This window comes from Mus musculus, chromosome 7, assembly GCF_000001635.26.
Source record: "Mus musculus strain C57BL/6J chromosome 7, GRCm38.p6 C57BL/6J".
Lineage (NCBI taxonomy): Eukaryota > Metazoa > Chordata > Mammalia > Rodentia > Muridae > Mus > Mus musculus.
Window position 1 is genome coordinate 35,743,568 of NC_000073.6, and position 21,145 is coordinate 35,764,712.

At 47.8% G+C, this 21,145-nt stretch overlaps 1 protein-coding gene across 2 annotated transcripts in view; it reads right to left on the bottom strand.

The window, feature by feature from the left end:
• Nucleotides 1–10,893, bottom strand: part of Dpy19l3 (dpy-19-like 3 (C. elegans)) — a 68,961-nt gene extending 58,068 nt beyond the window's left edge. The window contains exons 1-3 of one of the 2 annotated variants that reach the window (XR_001785529.2): nt 10,688–10,893; nt 9,048–9,189; nt 6,173–6,306 (exon numbers count right to left, since the gene is read on the bottom strand). Coding sequence is in view for 1 of the 2 variants with exons in the window: in NM_178704.3 (NP_848819.2) it covers nt 6,173–6,306; nt 9,048–9,150 (237 nt within the window). In the remaining variant the exon portion in view is untranslated. The remainder of the gene's footprint in view (nt 1–6,172; nt 6,307–9,047; nt 9,190–10,687) is intronic. The other variant, NM_178704.3, reaches the window with a different exon arrangement.
• Nucleotides 10,894–21,145: the final 10,252 nt, after the last annotated feature.

Here is a 21,145-nt window from a genome sequence, read left to right on the forward strand (position 1 = left end):
CTTAAAGGCCAATTTAAAGCCAAGGTGTTTAGGAAGGAAAAAAGGAAAGAAACAAAGTACCAGCACACTGCAGACACTCAACACAGGATGTGTGTTCTTAAACCTGCAACATCTGAAGCTTCACGGCAAGGAAAGTAAACTACAGTGGCTGGACAGGAGCAAGTAGACTCTAGCCATAAGCAAGGCCGGGAGAGGGTACAGAGGGACTTTCTATACTGCTTCAGTCTTCACGTTGGTGTTTCAAGGTTCCTGCTGTTCAAATCCTAACACTGCAAAGACATTCCCGAGACCGCTCTGAAGCACACTGTCGCACATTCAAGGTAAGCCTGGGTTATGCTCAGCGTTCCAATGAGGTGACTGAGGTGACGGCATTCTGTCCTGAGCTTACCCTGACTCCAATCTTGGATGGCTCAGGCACTGCTGAGCCCTAAGCACCCCCGAATGATCGTGCGTTCTGGGGTAACACGTTGGGATTTTCCATGACCCTGACCACAGCCCAATGTGTAAAACAACACAACTCATGTGTTCTGCCAAAATAAATGCTGCCGGGTTCCCCTGACCTACACCTGACAGCAATGTCACTGCGGTGTTTGCCTTTAGCAAAGCTCTGTCCCTGAGCTTTGGGGCAAGAGACCCCACTCTTGGCTGCCAGCTAATAAAGGACTCCAACTTGGCCTTCTGTGTGTGGTAGCCTGCAACTTTCTCACCCAGACTGTAGCATCAAGCCACCCAGGGTTGGGCACTGAGACTGTGTTTCAAAGGAAACAAACACACCACACACACTACACACACACACACACACACACACACACACACACACGCGCACACACACACCCTACTGAGGAGGGGCATGGTGGCACATACCTGGAATCCCAGCACTCAAAGCTGACGGTTGAGGATCAATACTTGGAGGCTAGCCTGGACTACCAAGTGAGATATCATCTTAAAATCAAGTAAAACGTAACCAGCAAATCATTTGGAAAACAAAAACCCAATGTATAAGCTGTCGATCTTACAAAGAATCTGTAGTCTTTGAATAATTAACAATTCCAAGTACTCAAAAATCTGAGTATTTTCATTAAAAAAAAAAATAAGCTTAGTGCCAGGATTAATGGCCTACACCTTTAATCTCAGCACTCAGGAGGCAAAGGCAGGCAGATTTTTGAGTTTGAGGCTAGCCTGGTCTACAGAGTGAGTTCCAGGCCTGCCAGAGCTACACAGTGAGACCCTGTCTTGAAAAGAAGAGCGAGATTGCGAGAGAGATTGCGAGAGCAGTCAGTGAGCCTCTGAGCTCAGTTGTAGCCTCCACGGGACAGGGGGTGGTGGGTGGAAGAAACCTGGTAGAGAATATGCCAGTGTGTGGCTTCCCAGATGGAATCGGAGGCACAGAAAGACGGCCCAGGCTTCTCCTCCTTTCCCACTCTACTACACACTTCTGAAACAATCTCACCCACACAGCTACAAGCTGGTAATAGGAAAATGTCCGTTTTCCAACACAGATGGAGTGCCTGCCTTCGGAGCCACAAATCCAGCTTCCTCAACTCCCTATCTTTAGCACGACTACTTTGAAAGAGCCTTCAGTATCAAAAGTCAGCTGGGGGGAGGGAGGGTTGTGGTGACAAGAGAACCATGAGTTCAGAGCCAGCCTGGGCTACACAGTGAAACCTTGTCCTTGAAAATAACATCTAGGCCCCAGAAATCAAGAACCCGGCTGTTCTCAGTCCTCTGTTCCTAAGTGACCCCAAAAGACAGCTCGAGGCTGGTGACTCAGAAAGGGCCTCTCATTTCTGCAAAGGTGACTCAGAATGTCAGTCAGCCTTGCCAGTAACTAGAAGGTTAGTGCTTTGAGCCACACGGTATCATATTACTCTGACCTCTCTAGGCTGCAAACTATGTTCAGCCCGTGGCCAGTGACTGAGTCTCACGCCAGCTAGTTTTTATGTTGACTTGACACCAGCTAGAGTCTAGTAGAACCTTGACTAGGAAGCGCCCCTCCCCATCAGACTAGCCTATGGGAAAGCCTGGTACATTTTCTTTATCAGTGTGGGAGGGATCAACTCACTGAGCAGAGCCACCCCTGGGCAAATAAAAGCAAGGAGAGTAAGCAAGCCATGGAGAGTACGCCAGTAGCCAGCACTCATCCCTCCATGGACACTGACTGCCTGAGTTCCTACCTCCAGGTTCCTGGCCTGGCTTCCTTTAAGGATGCGCTGTGACATGGAAGTGTAAGCTGAGATAGACCCTTTCTGCCCCAAGTTGCTTTTCCTCAGGGTGTTTCATCCCAGCAATAGTAACCCTAAGGAAAACACTTGTTTATCCAGAGCTTGGATGAGCTGCCCCTGCTGGCATCAAACCTCACACTGCCACACTGCCATGCCAGGAGAGCACTTCCACCTGAGCTCACAAGGAAGGGCAACGGATGCTTGGGATTCGAATGCTCTGGACCACCCTGCATCTCTCCCTTCAGCTGGTTCTAGCCTGTATCTTTGTTCCACCTTCGAGTCCAGCACGTCCAGGAGTTCTAGGATTCGACCTAGCCAACTGCTCATCCTGAATGGCTAGGGCACCTCAGGATTTACAGCCAGCTGCTCAGAAGTGAGAGTCACCTGGGACTCCTCAACTTGAGACTGGAGTTTGGCTTTTTGGTTTCTTTGTTTTGTAGACCAGGTCTCTCTGTGTCACCGTGGCTGGCTTGGAATTCAGAGGCCAGCCTGCCTCTGCCACCTAAGTGCTAGGAATAAAGGCGTGTGCAACTGTGTCTAGCTGCAACTAGAGTCCGCAGCCATAGCTGTTTTGGCCAGAACTAGTTCTCAACCTGGGAGGTTTGGCCTCACTGGTGGCGAGAAGGAACTGTGTCCTGGAGAACTGCAAACGGCATTGTTACAGAGAATGGCTGATGTATCCAGCCAGCCACCAAGCTGCTCACAGAATGTATCAGGTTGTCACTGATCTTTCTGCCCTGATTAACATAAAAATGTCACCTTCCATTTAGAAAAAAAAAAAAAAAAGTCCTTCCAGGCCAACTTCCTAGAAAACTCTGACTACACCTTCTTCTCTCCACCTCCTGCCAAGCTCTGAACCCCTACACAAAGGGAGTGCAAACTCAAGTTCCCCAAAGGCGGCACATCTACATGAATGGCTGCAGACCCACAGCCATCTTTGGTCTCAGAAGCCATTTGTCCCCAGCCTCTCTACTGACCTAGGAGACCCATCTAGTGGGTGTAACCTTCGGTGTGTACTCACTTAGCTAACAACTAGCTTCTCTCAGCATTCCAATGAACGTCACCTGACAACATGTAACACCCACAGCAAGGGAGAAGTGAGAGCCACTTTTCACCCCCCACCCCCCCCCACTCAAGGTCCTAGTTTGCTTTCTCCTGCTGAGATGAAGCACCGTGACTAAAGCAACTCGGGCAGGCAACCGTTTATTTGCTTTCTACACCCAGTCCCTCATGAAGGGAGTCAGGGTGGAAACTCAGGGAAGGAATGAAGGCCGAGGCCATGGAGGGTGCTGCTTAATGGCTTGCTCAGCCTGCCCAGAGATGGCACTGCCCCAGTGGACTGAACCCTCCCACGTCAATCATTAACCAATTACAGTCCAGTGTGATAGGGGCATTTTTCTCAGGTGAGGTTTCTTCTTCCCAGAAAAAACTTGCGCTTGCTTCAAGTTGTCAAAAAATCAACAGCACACCCACCCACTTGGCGTCCCCACCCAAGTATTTTGAAAAATGCATTGATTTATGATTCTTTTGGACTGTGACACAGAAGTTCCTGAAACCTCTTCCACAGCAGCACGTGTCCCTCAGGGCAATGTGAGCCACACTCCGGCCATGCTCACTCTTTTACACTCCCTTCCACCGTCCCTGTGCTCACAGAATCCTGGCCCCATGCACCACCTGCCCGGCTCTGGGCTTGCCAGCTTCGCTCCCATTTTGGAGCAGCTTCCCTGCTCCTCCTCTTTATCAAGCAGATCCTGTTTCCAAGTCTCACCCTTGAGGCTCAGCTCCCCCCCACACCCCCAAGCAGGCCCCCAGTCACTCCTCCTCTGCTTTGACTGTTCTTCCTGCTTCTGTCCCCCTCATCAAAGTTAAGTTCCGTGACGCCGATGCTGGATTCCCAGGCAGGAAGATAATCGCTTACTGAGCACCGTAATTGGATCTCTAGGTCTCATGGAATCCGCTGAACAGGATTACTCAGCGGTGGGCTCTGGCTTTACCCGGCCCGCCTCAATCCATTCTCCACGCATGCCGCAGCCTGAGACACTGCTCCAGTCCATTTTCTCTCAGGAGCACAGGTCCTCCACTGCCAGCTGTTTCCACTCTCAGGCTACACTGTCCCTATCTGTTCTCCAGCCATGCTGTCCTGCTGCTGCCACACTACCACACCCAAGTCTCCTGCCTCCTGGCCTGGACACGTACGTGTTCAGGATAAGTGCCACTCTCTGGAGCCTTGCCTGTATCCTCCTCGAGTATCACACGGAGGTAGGGTCCCATCTTACCATGAGGCACAGTGTCTGCTTGACAAGGTGGGTGTCTAGCCCACATTTACCCCGCTTAGACGAAGCCCAAGCCCTGGTTACTCCTTCCGCGTCCTCCACAGAATTTAGTTCAGTGTGACTCACAAAATGGGCGCTTGACCCAGACTGGCTTAAAAGCAGCACTGTGACTACTCTGACCCAGGGAAAGTCAAGGGTGTCCAAGCATCTCGATGGAGTACGGCTTTTTAAGGATGTGAGCAAGGCCACTCATAAACTTTAGAGAGCTGGATTCAATGAATTAATAGTAATTAATTCCATGATTTCTTTCAACACGTCTTCCTACCACACTGCTACTAGCGTTTACCTTTGGCTACATAGTCCCACAGAGGTATTTTAGTCTTTATTCAAAATAAAGATCTTCACGTTCCTAAGGAAGCATTACCCCAGGCTGGAGAGACGGCTCAGCAGCTGAGTGCACTTGCTGCTCTGCCAGGGGACCAGGGTTCAGTTCCCAGCACTACCAGCTCTAGCTCCAGGGAATCTGATGCTCTTCGCTGGTCTCTCCCAGGCCGGAGCTATGTGCACACTGTATATAAATAATAAGATAAACCTTAAGGAAAATGGGAAGGCTCAAAAAACCCTGGCAATGTGCATATTTCATTCCGTGAAGTCACAGACCAGCCCTGAAACTATTCCAGGAAGTTCTAGAAGTTCTGAGAAAGACAGAGAGAAAACAAAATGTCCCGAGAGTCGGTGTGGTCCCCCACTCTAAACAAATAATGACTTTTCCACTCAAAGCCATCCACACACAGCAATAGCAAGGTCTGAAGCTCCAGATGGGGAGGCGGGCTCCAATAGTCTCTGCTTTTCTTTATGCCTATTGCAACCAACAGACAGAAAAATATAAATCTAAGAAATAAACTTTCTACCTCTGCCCAGTTTGTACACAGGTACATGCAATCAAAACGAAAAGTAACAAAATAGCCCTTATGCCTACTCCATCATGTGGTGGTACCACTGCACTGCACTGACAGCCCTCATGCCTACTCCATCATACCCCACTGCACTGCACTGCCAGCCCTCATGCCTACTCCATCATGTGGTGGTACCACTGCACTGCACTGCACTGGAGAGCAGGACTCACAACCACTACACCAGCTTCAGAACTCACCAGTGTCAGAACACACCACTCTGCCTGGCTCTTTACATGGGTGCTAGAGAGCTGAACTCAAGTCTTCACTTTGCTTTTTATGTTTTTCACACAGGGTCTTACTAAGTAGCCCAGGCTAGCCTCAAATTCAATTTACAACCCTTCTGCCTCTTTCTCTCAAGGGCTGGGGAAATCCAGACACAATCATAGCCAGTGAGACCCTCATTTGATTAGACAAATCCTGATGCTATTTTTAAATGATGAACACGTAAGTCTTTACCCTAGAGTCAAACTCTTTCAAGATCCTGGATTATTTTTTCCTTTGAGGGGACAAGGTCTCGTATAACCCAGGCAGACCTCTGAATGTCTGATCTTCCTATTTCCACCTCCTGAGTCCCAGGATTACAGATACGTACTCTCATGCCAGGATGAGAGACTGGGTTGGTCCTCATGGTTCAACTGTGTGGTCTCGGTCACTCATCTACGTGGTCAGCTACCGGGGAAACAAATGAGTTGATCACACAACGGTCCGAGATGCCCCATACCTTAATATTGGAAAACCACAAATCGTTCTCATGCAGGGTGGCCAGGTAAACGGATGTAAGAAGTCCAATGCAAAGAGCCACAGTTCCGCCAACTGCGGATGACAGGATCTTCCAGAACCTTCCAGAGGCACAACCTTTTAGAAAAGAGAAACACATGAAACACGAAATTAAGAACTTAGAGACAGCTCCACTGTTAATCTCACTGGCTGTTCCTGCAGTGACCGGGGTTTGGTTCCCAGCACTGGCTTCAGGCAGCTCACAACCACCTGTGACTCCAGGTGCAGGGAAGTGGGTGCCCTCATCTGTCCGGTGCTCATTTGTACAACCTACACACCAACACACACAGACGCGTAATTAAAAATGAAAGTTACAGAAACGATAGAGCATAAATCAGAAGACATGCGCACTAGAAAAATACAAAGGTAGGAGGTTTAAGGATGTCAGAAAGGATGAATATTCTAGTAAGGAACAGAGTAAGGATATAAAACACCAATGAGCAAAGGAGACAAATGGCCAATAACTGTAGCCAACAGAAGAAAACCTGTTAAAATCCACTCAAATTCCCCACCACTGGAAAGAGAATGAGCTGTATTTTCAAAGTTCTTGGTAAATATGGAACTTAAAATGGCTGATACATGAGCTGGGGGTGTGGCTCAGTGGTAGAGCACCTGTCAGGCATGACCCACAACGGCAGAGGGATATATGTAACTGGAGCTTAGGACTGCTTTGGAAATGTGCTGGCTTGTATTTATGTCAACTTGATACAAGCTAGACTCTGCTGAGAAGCAGGGAGACTTCAGTTGAGATGTTGCCTCCCTAAGGTGGGCTGCAGGCAAGGCTGTAGTGGATTTTCCTAGTCACTGACTGCCTGTGGGCTATGCAAAGTGTGGTCCTGGGTGCTGTAAGAAAGCAGGCTGAGCGAGCCACGAGGAACAAGCCAGTAAGCAGCGTCCCTCCACAGCCTCCGCATCAGCTCCTGCCTCCAGGTTCCCGCCCCATTTGAGTTCCTGCCCTGCCTTCCTTTGGTGATAAAGAGCAATGTGGAAGTGTAAGTTGAATAAACCTTTTCCTCTCCAAGTCACTTTTGGCTCATAGTATTTCATCACAGCAATGGAAACCCTAACTAATACAGGACTGGATTTAAATAATCTAACATCTAGGGGGTTGGAGAAATGGTTCAGGAATTAAGAGCACTTATTGCAGTTACAGAGGACACAGGTTCCATTCTCAGTACCTAACATAGTGACTTAAACTGTAACCCCAGATCCAGGGAACCTGATGCCCCTTTCTGACCTCTGAGGGTTCCTTCCTCTTTCTGACAGCCAGGCACATGCAGTTGGTGTACTTATGAAGGGCTCAGGACAAGGAACGGGAAGAGCAGCGTGCTCCAGAGCAGCGCATGGCTCTTGCTTCGCTTTATAAGGCTGCTTGAGGGTAGCCACGTGCAGACGAAACATTCACGCAGCAAGATGAATACCGTCATCTACTCCCTGGATGAGCAGGTTGGCCGAAGCAGGTTTTCCTTCTTTTTAAAATTGTCTTTTATTTTCAAGGTTGCTTTTTTTTTTTTTTTTTTTCTGATGTGATTTCATAAAATGAGCCATCTTCAAAGTTGTTGGTTGTTTTTTTTGTTTGTTTTTTAAATTAAAAAATAAAACAAAATGGGGGCTGGAACAATGGCTCAGGAGTTAAGAACATTCATTGCTCTTGCAGAGGACCCGGGTTCAGTTCCTATCACCCATATGGTGGCTCAGAACCAACTGTAACTCCAGTTCTAGGGAAGCCAATACCCACTTCTGACCTCAGGGGACGCCAGACACACATGTAGTGCATGTGCAGGCAGAACACTCATACACGTAAAAATACACAAATACATCTTCAGAAACAAGGACCAAGCCAGGGGCTGGCGAGGCAGCCAGTGAGTGGGGATGCTTGCTGCTCAGCCTGATGACCCGAGTTGAATTTCTTTAACCCACAAGGTGGGAAGAGAGAACAGTCTCTTGCTAGTTGTCCTCAGAGCCTCACATGCATGCCCTGTTCAGCCACCACATATACAAGGCAAATAAATACATGTAATTAAAAAAAAAAAAAAGACACAATCTAACATAGATTTTAACTGCACACCATCAGAAACTACTCCAAATTACCTAATATGCCTTTCATCAGCTTGGCCAAATGGTCCAGCTTTCCAACTGAGAGACCTTTTATCTTATTAAACAGCTTTCTCTGCTACCTACTAGCTCTGGCTGCTAAGAATTCACTGGCCTACAAAGGATTAATTATGTCCCATACAGAAAATGGCTGATGGGTGTGGAGTTCTTTATGCTCACTAAAAGAAATTTGGCCACATTTAATTACCTAGCAACTGCTCAACATTATATAAACAATTCACCAAGTTCTTTTTTCCTTCCCTTCCTACCCACTGCCTAAATAAAGAAAAAGAGGTAACTTCAAGAATTTGCCTGAATACAAAATGTTAAATCTCTTTTTCAAAGGCTTTAGTGAAATGAGACTAAGCCAAGATGAGGGTACCTGGAAGGGGCAGCACACACGCGCAGGGCACACCAGACAAGGTACCCGTCGAAAGAGACAGTTGGCTAGGGCAGGCAGAGCATCTCTCTAAAGGACCTAATGACACTGCCACTGTAATTTAATCAACACATAACTTACCAAGGATTTCTTCTCATCAAAGCCGTTTTACTGATTACAGCTGAAAAGCCAATATAATCAGAGTACAGTCAGAATTTCTGGGTGCTGGAACAAGTGTCCTTCATACATCGCACCAATTTTTTTTTTTACCCTATTAGATCGTGACATATGTTAATACGCAGAAGGAAAAGTAATCCAAAATACTGCTTTAGTTCCAACCACCTACCAGATGGCAATTTCTTTTCCAACTTCACATCTTCTTTTGGTGATGGAAAATCCTCAGAAACTTCTATGGGTTTTGTCTCTTTTCTTTGCCGGATGTACATCATGATGTCAAAGACTCATACGCATTGTTCTTCCAACCACTCCTACAAACAACATCCAGATGAATGCCCCATGGAAATGTCAGCACCCACTTTACCCAACACACCCTTATGTGCTTAAATGGCCTGTCTTAGCCTGCTGTCCCCTGCTCAGCAGACCCTCCCAAACAAATCTTAATCAGCCTTTAAAGATACAACACAAATGTTTAACTAAACCACATTGACGAAGCACCTTTCCTCCAGCAGGCACTGCCAAGAGGGAGTGATACAGGTAGGGATACAGGTGAGCCACGTGAAGATGCCCAGGACTTCTTCCAGGAAGCCATCTTGGATGCTGCACCCTTGTGATGTTTTCCCTCCCTGATTCCGTAACACTAACTGTGGGATTTGTTGCGTGACACAGTTTTACATTATTTTCTACAGTTCCTACAGAAAGTAGTGGGTCTGATTTATTCCCACAGAACTGACCACGTGGGAGGGATTCCTAGTAAACTTGTGACAGCCAGATTTTGAAGAACTGAAACACTGTTTCTGATACCTGAATTTTAGCACCTGTGTTCTTTGAAAAAAAAAAAAAATCCCTGCTAAGCTTTATGCCTGGATGTCAAAGACAGTAAGACAGTGCGGGGCTGTGCCAGTCAGGGTGGCTGCTCTCTCTGGGGAGCAACTGTGGGTGTAGCTGCGGGAGCAGTTACCTAGTTTGGAAGCTATGAGGGGGAGGCGGGGGTGTGGTGGTGGTGAGTAAGCTGGCTTCAGTCCCCCGGGAACATCTTGCCTGGTTCCTCTGACTAATGAATAGCGTTTTACTAATTATCTATTAAAGATGAGGAGTAGCCAGACGCGATTGTTTCGGCAGCTAATCCAACCTGCACTCTAGTTACCAAAGTCTATGTTTATCTAACGGAAAGGCTCTTGCTAAATACAACAGAGGAAGCCAACACCACACAATGCTTTTGTTAAGATTCATTCATTCAAAAATGCTCAGACTGAACACAGACTCAAATGCAGTGTGCTCAAAAAGCACAAGAAACGGGGGGGGGGGGGGGAGAGAAGAAATCTTTTCAAAGTCTTGCAGCCACAGCTGGAATCCTGTCCCCTCTTGAGGAGTTATACCCTCCCTGCTAGCCCTCGGCGGGTTAGGGCTATACAGGGGGCCCACCTTACATCTACCCTGAGCCTGGTAAAGCAGAAAGTTAACAAACATGCCAGGTGCTAATTACATTTCCCGTCTGCATGGCAACAGCCTCCCCAACTAGGAAACAAAAAGTTGCTCCGGCCAGCCGGACTCAAAGCCCTGCCAGACATTAGCAAAGAGACCCTAAGGCAATTCCTGGACTACTGACCAGGACGCGCGCCACTCCCCCGCACCTGGAGCCACTCCCCTGCGCACCTGGCGAGCCCACGCGAGGACCAGGTGCTAGCCGGCCCGGGGAACCTCGCGACACTCGCTCCCGCTCTGAGACGCTCCCTCCCACGCCCCGCCCACGTGTCCCGTAGACACTGCGCGTCCAGTCCCCTCGCGGCCCGACCCCCAGCCACAGACCTGCGGCCTCAGCAGTCCTCAGGGGCGGCTCGGGTTGGCAAAGAAGCACCCCGAGCACCCAGGCCTTAGGGACGCGCCCACTTCACGGGCTACAGCGAGGTGAAGACTAGGAGGACCCAGCTGTTCCCGGCTCTGTGCGGCGCGCTGCAAGGATGGGCCTGGGGGGCGTCTACAGCCCGGGGAAGGGGCGCGCCGGGGAGGCCGGGCCGCTACCGCTGCATTCATTGGTCCCGGCAGCTGTTCGTCAACGCAAGGCCCCGCCCCCGCCTCCCGCGCTGCCCCGCCCCGTCTCGTGCGGCGCACACCGGAAGGAAGAGGTACACTTCCGCTCAGAGGGCTGTTTTGGGGGTGTTAGGCTCCGAGGCAGGTCTTAAGCTTGGCTTGTTCCTGTGTTCGGAGTCCCTGGTGCCCCGAAGAAAGGTTACCCAGTCTCGGGGGACCTTCCCAGCTCTACCTCCTGCCTCCAATGTCCGGCTATATGCACTTTCGACGTTGTTTAGTGATAAAATCCGCAGACACTTTTGGGTCTCCAAAGACATGCCTCTCAGTCCCCACACCCCCAACCCATCCACACCCATCCTCCCGCCGCCGCCGTAGTACTGCTCTGGCCTTTGTTGTTAATTCTCCTCCTTAACATGCACCTTCAGTATTGAGTCCTAGATGTTCCTCTTATCTTTAAACTGCTTGTCAGCATCTTTTCCCTCTCTTTGAGACAGGGTCTCACTTTCTAGCTCTGGCTGGCCTGAAATTGCGTGTGGACCAATTTGGCCTCACGTCTGCCTCTGCCTCCTGAGTGCTGTGACTAAAGGAAGGTGTGCGCCAGACTGAGTTTTGGTAGTGGATGGCCCACTGAGATCAGTACCTACGAAAAGGCAGCCTGTCATCTAATTCCAACAAAAATTGTTCCATACACCCTGCCTTTCTTAGCTACCTGTCCCTGATAGATCTTTTTCTCTTTTGGTTGTCGACTGTTAATACCAAGAACACACTGCTCAGAATGCTTTATTAGATAGCCCCTCACCCCACACCTACTTAAAGTGATTTGTGGAACATGTAACTGGTGTGAGGCGCATGTCCCTGAGGGGAACAGTATTCAGCTGCTGCTTCATGTCTGTAACACGAGGCAAGAACTGTCATAAGAACGTCGGGTCGTAGTGCTTCTCATAGAAAGTGGGTGCGCACTAAGAGTAAAGTCTGAGATTTAAGGTCTTAGATGGCGCTCCTGTAGTCCTGCTGAGGAAGGAGGCTGCCGCAGGAGGATGACAAGTCCAACTCTTGCCTGGGCCATATGCAGAGACATAGAGTACTGGCTTGTCACAAGCATGCAGCAAGACGATGAGTTGTAGTGAAGCACGATAGAAAGGCAAGGGAAATTATGGAGGAAGGAGAAGGAATTTCCCCCATTCCACTGCAGATCTAGATGAACCCTCGCCAGCTGCAGGCAAGGATCCCAGCACAGAATACTTGCTGTAAAGTTTGCTAACAGAAATGATGAGTTCCTCTCATGGATCTTATGTTAAACAGGGTCTGCTTTAAGGCCCGAGTGTACTTGACCTTTGGGCCTCATTCCTTTCCCCCCCAGATTGGAGTTTCAAGGGCGATGCTTACTAACCTTTATTTACACTAAAAATATCCTACCTTAGGGCTGCAGAGATGGCTCAACAGCTAAGGGCTGCTCCTCCAAAAGACCCAGGTTTGGTTCCAGAATCCATGTGGCAGCTCACAACCATCTGTAACTCCAGTTCCAGGGCATCTGATGCTCTCTTCTGGCCTCTGTGGGCATCAGACAGGCATATGGTGCACATATATACATTCGGGTAAAACACCGATACACATACAATAAAAGTCCTATAAAGAGCCTTCCTGCTCTCCTGTGATGTTGTCAGTGGCAGTGCTGACAGGTGTCCCTCGGGAATCACTCTGATGAATGAAGAAAGCAAGAGGAGGGGCTGGAGAGATGGCTCAGAGATTGAGTACTTGGTGCACCACAGTTAGGCTCCGACACCCATGTGAGTCAGTAGCTTCAGTTCCAGATGCTCCAACACCCTCTTCTGGCTCCCTGGGACCCCTCCGCCCCCCCCCCCCCACACACACACACAGACACAGACACACAAATAAAACTGGATCTTAAAGATGTAATTAGAATCATACTTAAAGTCACAGGACCCAGGTTCAGTTCCTAGCACCTACATGGTGGCTCACAACCATCTGTAACTCCCATTTCAGGAGATCTAATGCCATCTTCTGATCCCCAAGGGCGTCAAGCATGCACGGGGTATACAGACTTGCAGGCAAAACATTCATAAAAAAATATAAATAAGGGGGTGGTTGGAGAGATGTCTCAGCCGCGAAGAGCACTGGCTTCCCCTTCAGAGAACCTCCATTGGATTGCCAGTACCCACATTCTCAGTGAATCCTGTCCTCTGGGATCTGATGCCCTCTTCTGGCCTCAGTGGGCAATGCATCCATACAGTGCAGACGCAAAACATAGACATAAAAGACATTGTTAAACGTTTTTAAATAGAAGTAAGTCTTTTAAAAAGTATTAACTTGGGTGATAGCCATGGAGATGAAGAAAACGCAGCAGATCTGGGATATTTAGGTGCTCCGTGCAGCTGGAGTAGTGTGGGTGTCTGTACGGATTATGTAAGAAGAGGGAGGAAGCTCTGCGGGCTCCTAGGTTTCTGACTTGAGCAGTCAGGACCGTGGGACGCATCAAAAGAGAAAAATAAAAGCAGGCTTGAAGTGTTTAACAACTTATAGGGGAGTTGGGTTTTTTGTTTGTTTGTTTTGTTTTGTTAACATAGGCAGAGCTGGTTCTGCTCAGGAAAGCTGACCTAGAACTGCCTGATCAGCCACCGCAGGGCTGGCAGCTGGCTCTAGGCTAGTTGCTGCTCACAGGGCTCTCCCCACAGGCTGTTGGAGTAGCCTCAAGACATAACCTCTGAAACCTGGGGGTTTCCTAGGCGTCTGTGGTAGAGGGAGGGCAATGTAAAGGTGGGCTGATCACTTCATGGTGGAGACAGCAGGGGGCAGCCTTTCTCCCTTCTCACTTTCACAGGATTTGGGCTGGGGCTGGAAGCCCCAGTTCTGTATGACTGAATTGTGAGGCTAGGACACAGGGCAGTCCAGTGTCAGCCTTGGCTTCTGTTGGATTGCTCACTTAGGGGAGGATTTCAGGGTTATGTCTTGAGGCTACCCCAGCGGCCTGTGGAGCAGCCTCCAGTCAGCCACTTGCCAGTGAGCTACCCTGTTAGTAGATCGGGGAGCTCCTGGACAGCTTCGGCTGATAGCAGGATCCATCCTGGGCAGAACCACCTCTGCTTATCACTCTTATACATCGAAACTCTGAGACAGTAGATGGTTATTGTTGTGAGGGGACAGGTTTGGGAAGGGGGCTTTTATTATATATACAGTGATAGGTAATCAATGCAATACTGATCATCAATATGGACATGGCATGATGTATATTTCCTTTTATATATTCCCATTTAACTGGATATTAGGGTATATATTTATAGATATATAAGTAATTTTTATATAATATATAAAATTTAATGTATGATATATAATATAATATAATTATAGTATGTGATAATATATTATATATAGTTTATATATTATAATATACTACATTGTATTTATAATATATACTATGTATGTCATAATACAGACTATAAATAATATATAATATTGAAATATTTATATGAATGTTTTATCCACGTGTATGTCTGTGCACCTACTGATGCCCAGGAGACCAGGACAGGGTAAAGGACCCTCTGAAACTGGAGTTACAGATGGTTGTGAGTCACCATGTGGGTGCTAGGAATCAAACCCATGTCCTCTGCAGGAGCAGCAAGTGCCCTTAACCACTGAGCTCTTCTCCAGCCCCTGTCTTTTTGTTGCTTATTTTTGAGGCAGGTTCTCACTCTGTAGCCTGGGCTGGACTGAAATTGCCTATGTAGACCAGGTTAGCCTCCAAGAGCTAAGCTGCCTGCTTTTGACTTCTCATGCTTAGACTGATGGCATGTACAATAGTATGCCCAGTTTCTGGTTCTATGCAGTTTTAAGCAAATCTGTAGGAACATTCTTAGACATATACAATTCTTTAGGAAATGTGTCTAGAAATAGAGCTGAAAGAACTCATGTTCTCGTTTGTGATAAAAGTTGGCAAACGACATCGCAAAAGGATGAACAATTCCATTACTTTAATTTTTATTACCAGTTTGTATTACAGCTAGGATTTCTCTGTACCTTTGCCAACAGTGAACATATTTAATTAATCTTTGCCAATCTTAGAGGGAAGATAATATATCATTACCTTAGGTTTTTTTTTTTCAGGGGTGGGGGGATGGCCTGCTGGGGCTAGGACACAAGACTTTGCACATGCTGAGCAAATGCTTTACCATTCGTTATAGCCTCACTCCTTGGCTCTTTGTTTTTGCAGCAGGGCCGTGAACATGGTGTATAGCCCAGGCTAGCCTTAAACTCATCTTGTAGCCCAGGCTGACTGTGAAATCAAGATGATTCTCCCTCGTCCTTCTAAGCACTGGATTAGTGCACTGCACCACCATGCCTGCTGTATGTGTTCGTTAGGTAAAGGCAATGATAGCGGGGGTTTTTATTTGTCTCTACTCTGGTTGTTCTTTTTATACGCTTTGTCCTGCACAGGTATTTAATGTCTTGTGAAGCGACCCTCTGTTCGCTGTGAGTGTATACTTACTATTTGTCATGGCCACCACAGGCAGCTGCTTCTCATTACTGTGTGATCGGTTGGCTGTCTTCTGCTCTGTGCGATCTCCCAGGTTTATAGGATCAAGTCTGTCGTCCCCAGAGCTCACAGTGTTTCTGAGCTCTTTCATTGTGAGATCAGATTTCTTGAGTACTTTATTCTAGTATCTTGAACTGCAGATATTTTATATAGGTTTTTCAAGACAGGGTTTCTCCATGTAGCCCAGGCAAGCCTAGAACTTGCTCTTTAGACCAGGCTGGCCTCAAACTCAAAGATCTGCCTGCCTCTGCTTCCCAGTGCTGACCTTAAAGGCGTGTGCCACCACCACCTAGCTTCAGAATCTTCTTAATATGGAATAAGAAAGACTTAGATAATATTTTTCTAATTGTTCAATTATTTCATGGCCCTTACTTGAATGTTTAAAATTACTTATACTACATAATAAATTCTCATGGACTTACAGCCAGCTTGTGAACCATTATATTTAAATTACTTTTTACAAATTATTACTTTTAAAAATATATAATTTATTTTTATTTTATGTGCATTGATGTTGCCTGCATGTATGTCAGTGTGAGGGTGTCATATCCCCTGGAACTGGAGTTACAGACAAATGTGAGCTGATATGTAGGTCCTGGGAATTGAACCTGGGTCCTCTGGAAGAGCAGCCAGTGCTCTTAATGACCTAGCCATCTCTCCAGATCCTTTGAATTATTTTTATATTTTGAATTATGTTCTCTTTTTAAAAAGAGTTTATTTTGTGTTTGTATTCCAGCCAGAGTGCATGCAGTGCCCAGGGATGCCAGAAGAGGGCGATAGATTTCCCCCTGGAACTGAAGTTAAAGGCAAATTGTGAGCTGCAGTGTGGTTGCTCAAACCAAACTGGGTCCTCTTCAGGAAGATCAGGTGCTCTTAACCACGAAGCCCCTGTTTAAATTATTTTTTCAAAGAACCAAGGTGCATGCCTATAATCCCATATCCTTGGAGGCTAAGGCAGAAGGCTAGGTAGAGGGCTGAAGCCTCGAGAGCTCTGTGATCAGGAGCAAATGCTGCTCTGGTCCCCAGCACCCACAGCGGCTGCTCACAGCTACCTAGAGCTCCAGTGTGAGGGCGGGCACTGGGGACCTTTGGGCACCTGCATTCACATGCCCCTCCTTCACACATATCATTTGAAGAGTATTTTTAGGTGAAAACAAAGATAAAACAAACAAACAACAAGGGCTGGAGACACCATGAAGTGGCAGAGTGCCTGCTTACGCACATAAGGCCAAGGGTGTGGTTCCCTGCACCAGCAACCGATGTACCAGCAAACAGAGCCAGTGCATAAGTCAGCAGGCCTAAAACGACTGTCTCTTTGTAGAATGCTTTTCTCAGGTTTGAGACAGCAATGGACATTATCCTACTTCTAGGCATGAAAAAATAATTCAGCCACTCTGTCTATTGTCTTGAGAAATGTGAAACAATTCATGATCATTGACATTACAGTGGACACATAGATATGTGTGGGAAAAAGGAGACCTTCACAATACAGCATCTGCGACAGAAGCGGATACAGTCTGGCCCAGGGCTGTTGAGACTGTTCAGAAGTTAAGTGTTTCATATCTGAACCTATTTCTAGTTAGGGTGTGGCTCAGCCCTTAACATATGCCTTTAATCCTTCTGGCTGGAATACAGACATGCCATTAGTACACACCATTAATCTTACACAATGAAGGTCAATTTAGTTTGTAGAAGGAAGCATCCATGTTTGAAAGTGATGTCTAATTGAGGGGCAGACAAAGTGACAAACCAGAGAAAGATTTTACAGAATAGGATCTGCCCAACTCTCAGGAGAAGAGAGAGGAAAGGGAAGTTACTTAAGGGAGAGACAGACAGACAGCACAGGAAAAGGGAGTACAGTGCGGGAATACAGGAGAGTCCACGGAGAGCAGTGCAGTGGAGGTGAGAGGGGGGAGGAGGAGGAGGAGGAGGAGGAGGAGGAGGAGGAGGAGGAGGAGGCGGAGGAGGAGGAGGCAGCTTTACTGGGAATTGTACAAAGACAGATTGAAGAGAGAGCAAGCTAGATACAGGTAAAGATAGAATGAGAAGGAGCCAGAAGACAGACGAGAAAAGACTGCTAGAGTTAGAGGCTGAGCAGAGGCAATTCAGAAGCTGAGAGAGAAGCCAGATTGAGTCAGTCAGCTGGGAGAGGAGTTTGAACAGAACAGCTGAGTTGAACCCGCCAGGTAGAGTTCAGAAAAAAGTAGAGAGAGTGAGCTTATTCAGCAGCAAGTCTCAGAGATGGAAACATTCTAGGCCTAGATTAAATTGTACAGAGGCTAGAAGCTTCCAGGACCAAGTTAGCAGACAGGCAGACAGCCATGGGAATGGCCATTACTACAAGAGAATAGAAAACTACTTTTACAGCTCAGAGCATTTGGTCTTGCAGAGGACCTGGGCTCACTGTCCTTTTAGAGCTTCCCCTCCCTGTGCTGGGATTTCAGGTGTGCCACCATACTGGTTCTCAATGTCTTCATAACATAGCAGTGGTCCCCAGTTTTTGGTCAGGATTATTATTTCTCTATCCCCTCTTTCTATAAATATATAAGTATGTTCATATATAAATATGACTAAAGTCAGGACAAATGGAATTCCTAATATTTTCTGCTAGGGTTCTTTCATACATTCCTTGTGTATGGCTCTAAGTCAGGAACCACAGAGGTAGATCTGTTTTTGGCATTCTTCTCAGCCTGGTTCAGCTCACTTAAGTCGTTTGTGATTTTTGTAGTTCTGAGAACGAACTCCAGCCCTTATGCACAGCTGACAAGCACTCAACCACTCAGCCACACCCCCAGCCCCAACGGGGGGGGGTGGGGGGTGGTGGTGGTGGTGGTGGTGGTGGTGGTGGAGAGATTCTAGGCAGGGGCTCTACCACAGAGCCACGCCCCCAGCCCCTCCCTGGGGGATTCTAGGCAGGGGCTCTACCACAGAGCCACGCCCCCAACCTCTCACTGGAGGATTCTGGGCAGGGGCTCTACCACAGAGCCACGCCCCCAACCCCTCACTGGAGGATTCTAGGCAGGGGCTCTACCATAGAGCCACGCCCCAGCCTCCAGGCTAGGTGGAAGGTGGGATTCTAGGCAGCTGCTCTATCACTGAGCAATGCTCTCAGCTCTAATACATATTTATAAAGGAAGCTGTACATGTTTGTGTGCTTTGTTAATGCTCACAGATCATTGCACCGTTGCATGGGAACTAACAATGTCTCCTTTCCAGCCTTTAAGCATCTGCTGATATGCCCCCCTTTCTGTGAGGGTCTGCAAACAAAGCATTTTGAAATATTGTTAATATTTTTCTCTTCCTCTGTAAACTCTGTGCTATCCAGATTTGAAATGGTTTAAAACCAGTGAGTGACAGAGTGGATTGGCATAGGCAGGCATGCCATTAGGTGAGTGCAACCGGTCAGAGTTAAGTTCACAGAGCTTTGAAGCCTCGGTATTTTTTTTTTCCCCTTCACACCTGCTATTCTTCATACCTCGACTTCTCTGTGCTCTTTTTTTTTTTTTTTTAATCTCCATGGTTACCTTCTACATTTCTTTTCATTTTCAGGGCTGGGATCAGTGTTGTGTGTTTCTGAATGAGGGAGGAGAATAATCCAGCTCTCCAGTGACAGCAGAGGATGGTGCTTGATCGCATTCGCTTTCCAAGTGGGATGAGTCCCACTTGTGCCCGCTTCTCATGGAATAATCAGTGGCCTTGGCTGCTCCTTCCAGCTTGCCTCTCTGGACTGCTGTAATGCCACTTCCTGGGCAATGGAGAGCTCCGTCGTGGTATCTGAGACGGAGAAGCAAAGCCCCCCTGGTGACAGATACCTAGGCAATACTGTATGGCCTCAGATTATTTTTTGGGTTCTCTTATAGGAATAAGTAGAACTTTGTGCTGAAATGGATGTGCTTCTAGAACTCTCAATCCAGATATTTTGTCATCCCAATTTCGTGCTGAGCTAGGTTTTCTCTAAGGCTCCTCAAGTATTCTCCTAGCTCCATCTTGAGAACCCTGGATGGAGATGAGACAGTCTGAGGGTGGCTCTCCCCTCCTCTTCCTCCTGGACTCCTCCTTCTCCTTCATTACTCTTGCTTATTGTGTGTATGTGTACGCGTGGAAGTCAGAGGATAACCTGTGGGGTCAGTTCTCACCTTCCACCACGTGGGGTCCTGGCTTGGTAGCAAGTGAACTAACCACTGAGCCATCTCCAGGCCAGAGGCAGAGCCTCTAAGTTGAATCCAGAGCTCGCAGGTCCAGCTAGCTTGCCCCGTGGGTGCAGTCTCAGGCTTCTGAGCCCTGTGATCGCAGGCAGGCCACTGTGCCCACCTGGTATTTGTGTGGATTATGAAGATCCTAACAACGGACTTTATGCTTGCTGCTTGCAGGGCAAGGCCTTAGCTAAGAGTTGCCTCTCATGCTCACCTGACTGATGACGTGTGCTCTGGCCACTTGTGCATCTTTATGGAGAAATGTCTGTTGGAGCCCTTTGCCCATTTTTGGAAGACAGGATAATGAAAAAGCCCTTTGGTGCTGGTATGCCACCATGTGCCAGCAGCCATATCTCACTACCACAGCTTTCCCACACATCTCGTAAAGCTACAAGAGAGGCTGGGGGGAATCAAGTCTAGCTGGGTACTTACACGCTCAGCTAAAAATCAGACCCACTTTGGAGGCTGGAGAGATGGCTCAGTGCTCCTTCTTTTAGAAGATGCAGACCGGGTTCCCAGCTCCCACATCCTGACTTACAGCCATCTGTAACTCCAGTTCCCAGGGTTCTGATGCCCTCTTCTGGCCTCCATAGATAGTGCATACACACAGCGTACAGACATACATACAGGAAGATCCTCAAGCGCATATACACACATGCACACGTATGCACATGTGTGCTTGCACACACACGCACACGCACAATCCTACCCTGAGGGATCAATAGCCACCATGTTTTCGTTACACACTAGTAAAAGATGTCAGGTACTGTGTTTGCTTTTACTCTTGTCTAGGTGTTACCATGGTATTTTAGGATTTAGGGAAGGAAGGATTTATTCAGCCCATGAATGCTTGGGTTGGCCAGAGCATCATGCCAGCAGCAGTGAGCACAGGCTGGTTTCTTTCCTTTTTTTTTTTTTTTTTTTAAGACAGGGTTTCTCTGGTGTAGCCCTGGCTGTCCTGGAACTCACTCTGTAGACCAGGCTGGCCTTGAACTCAGAAATCCCCCTGCCTCTGCCTCCCGAGTGCTGGGATTAAAGGCGTGCGCCACCATGCCCGGCTGAGGCTGATTTTCTTTCTTTCCCTCAGAGTGAACAGAAGACAGAGCCACAGTAGGGCTTGAGACTGATCTTTTCTAGCCATGTCCCATCTCCCAACGCTTCCAGGACCTCTTAGCGTTTACAGATCCTCTCAAAAGGAGCAGCCTGATCTGGGAATCAAGTATTTACATGCTCAAATAGCAACAGGCTCCACCGTACAGGTAGCAGTTCGTGTAAGACATTGCAGAAACCAGAAAAAAAAAAAAGATTTGAAAATCTCTGCCACACACAGACTTGGTGAATGGGGCTCCAGAGATGGCTCATCTGTTAAGAGTGCCCGTGGCATCTGCAGAGGATCAGAGTTCCAGTGCCAGGACTCAGGTCAGGGCGGTCACAAGCACCCGTACGTCCTGCTCCAGGGGAGTCAGTGCTCCCTTCTGGATGCTGTGGACATCG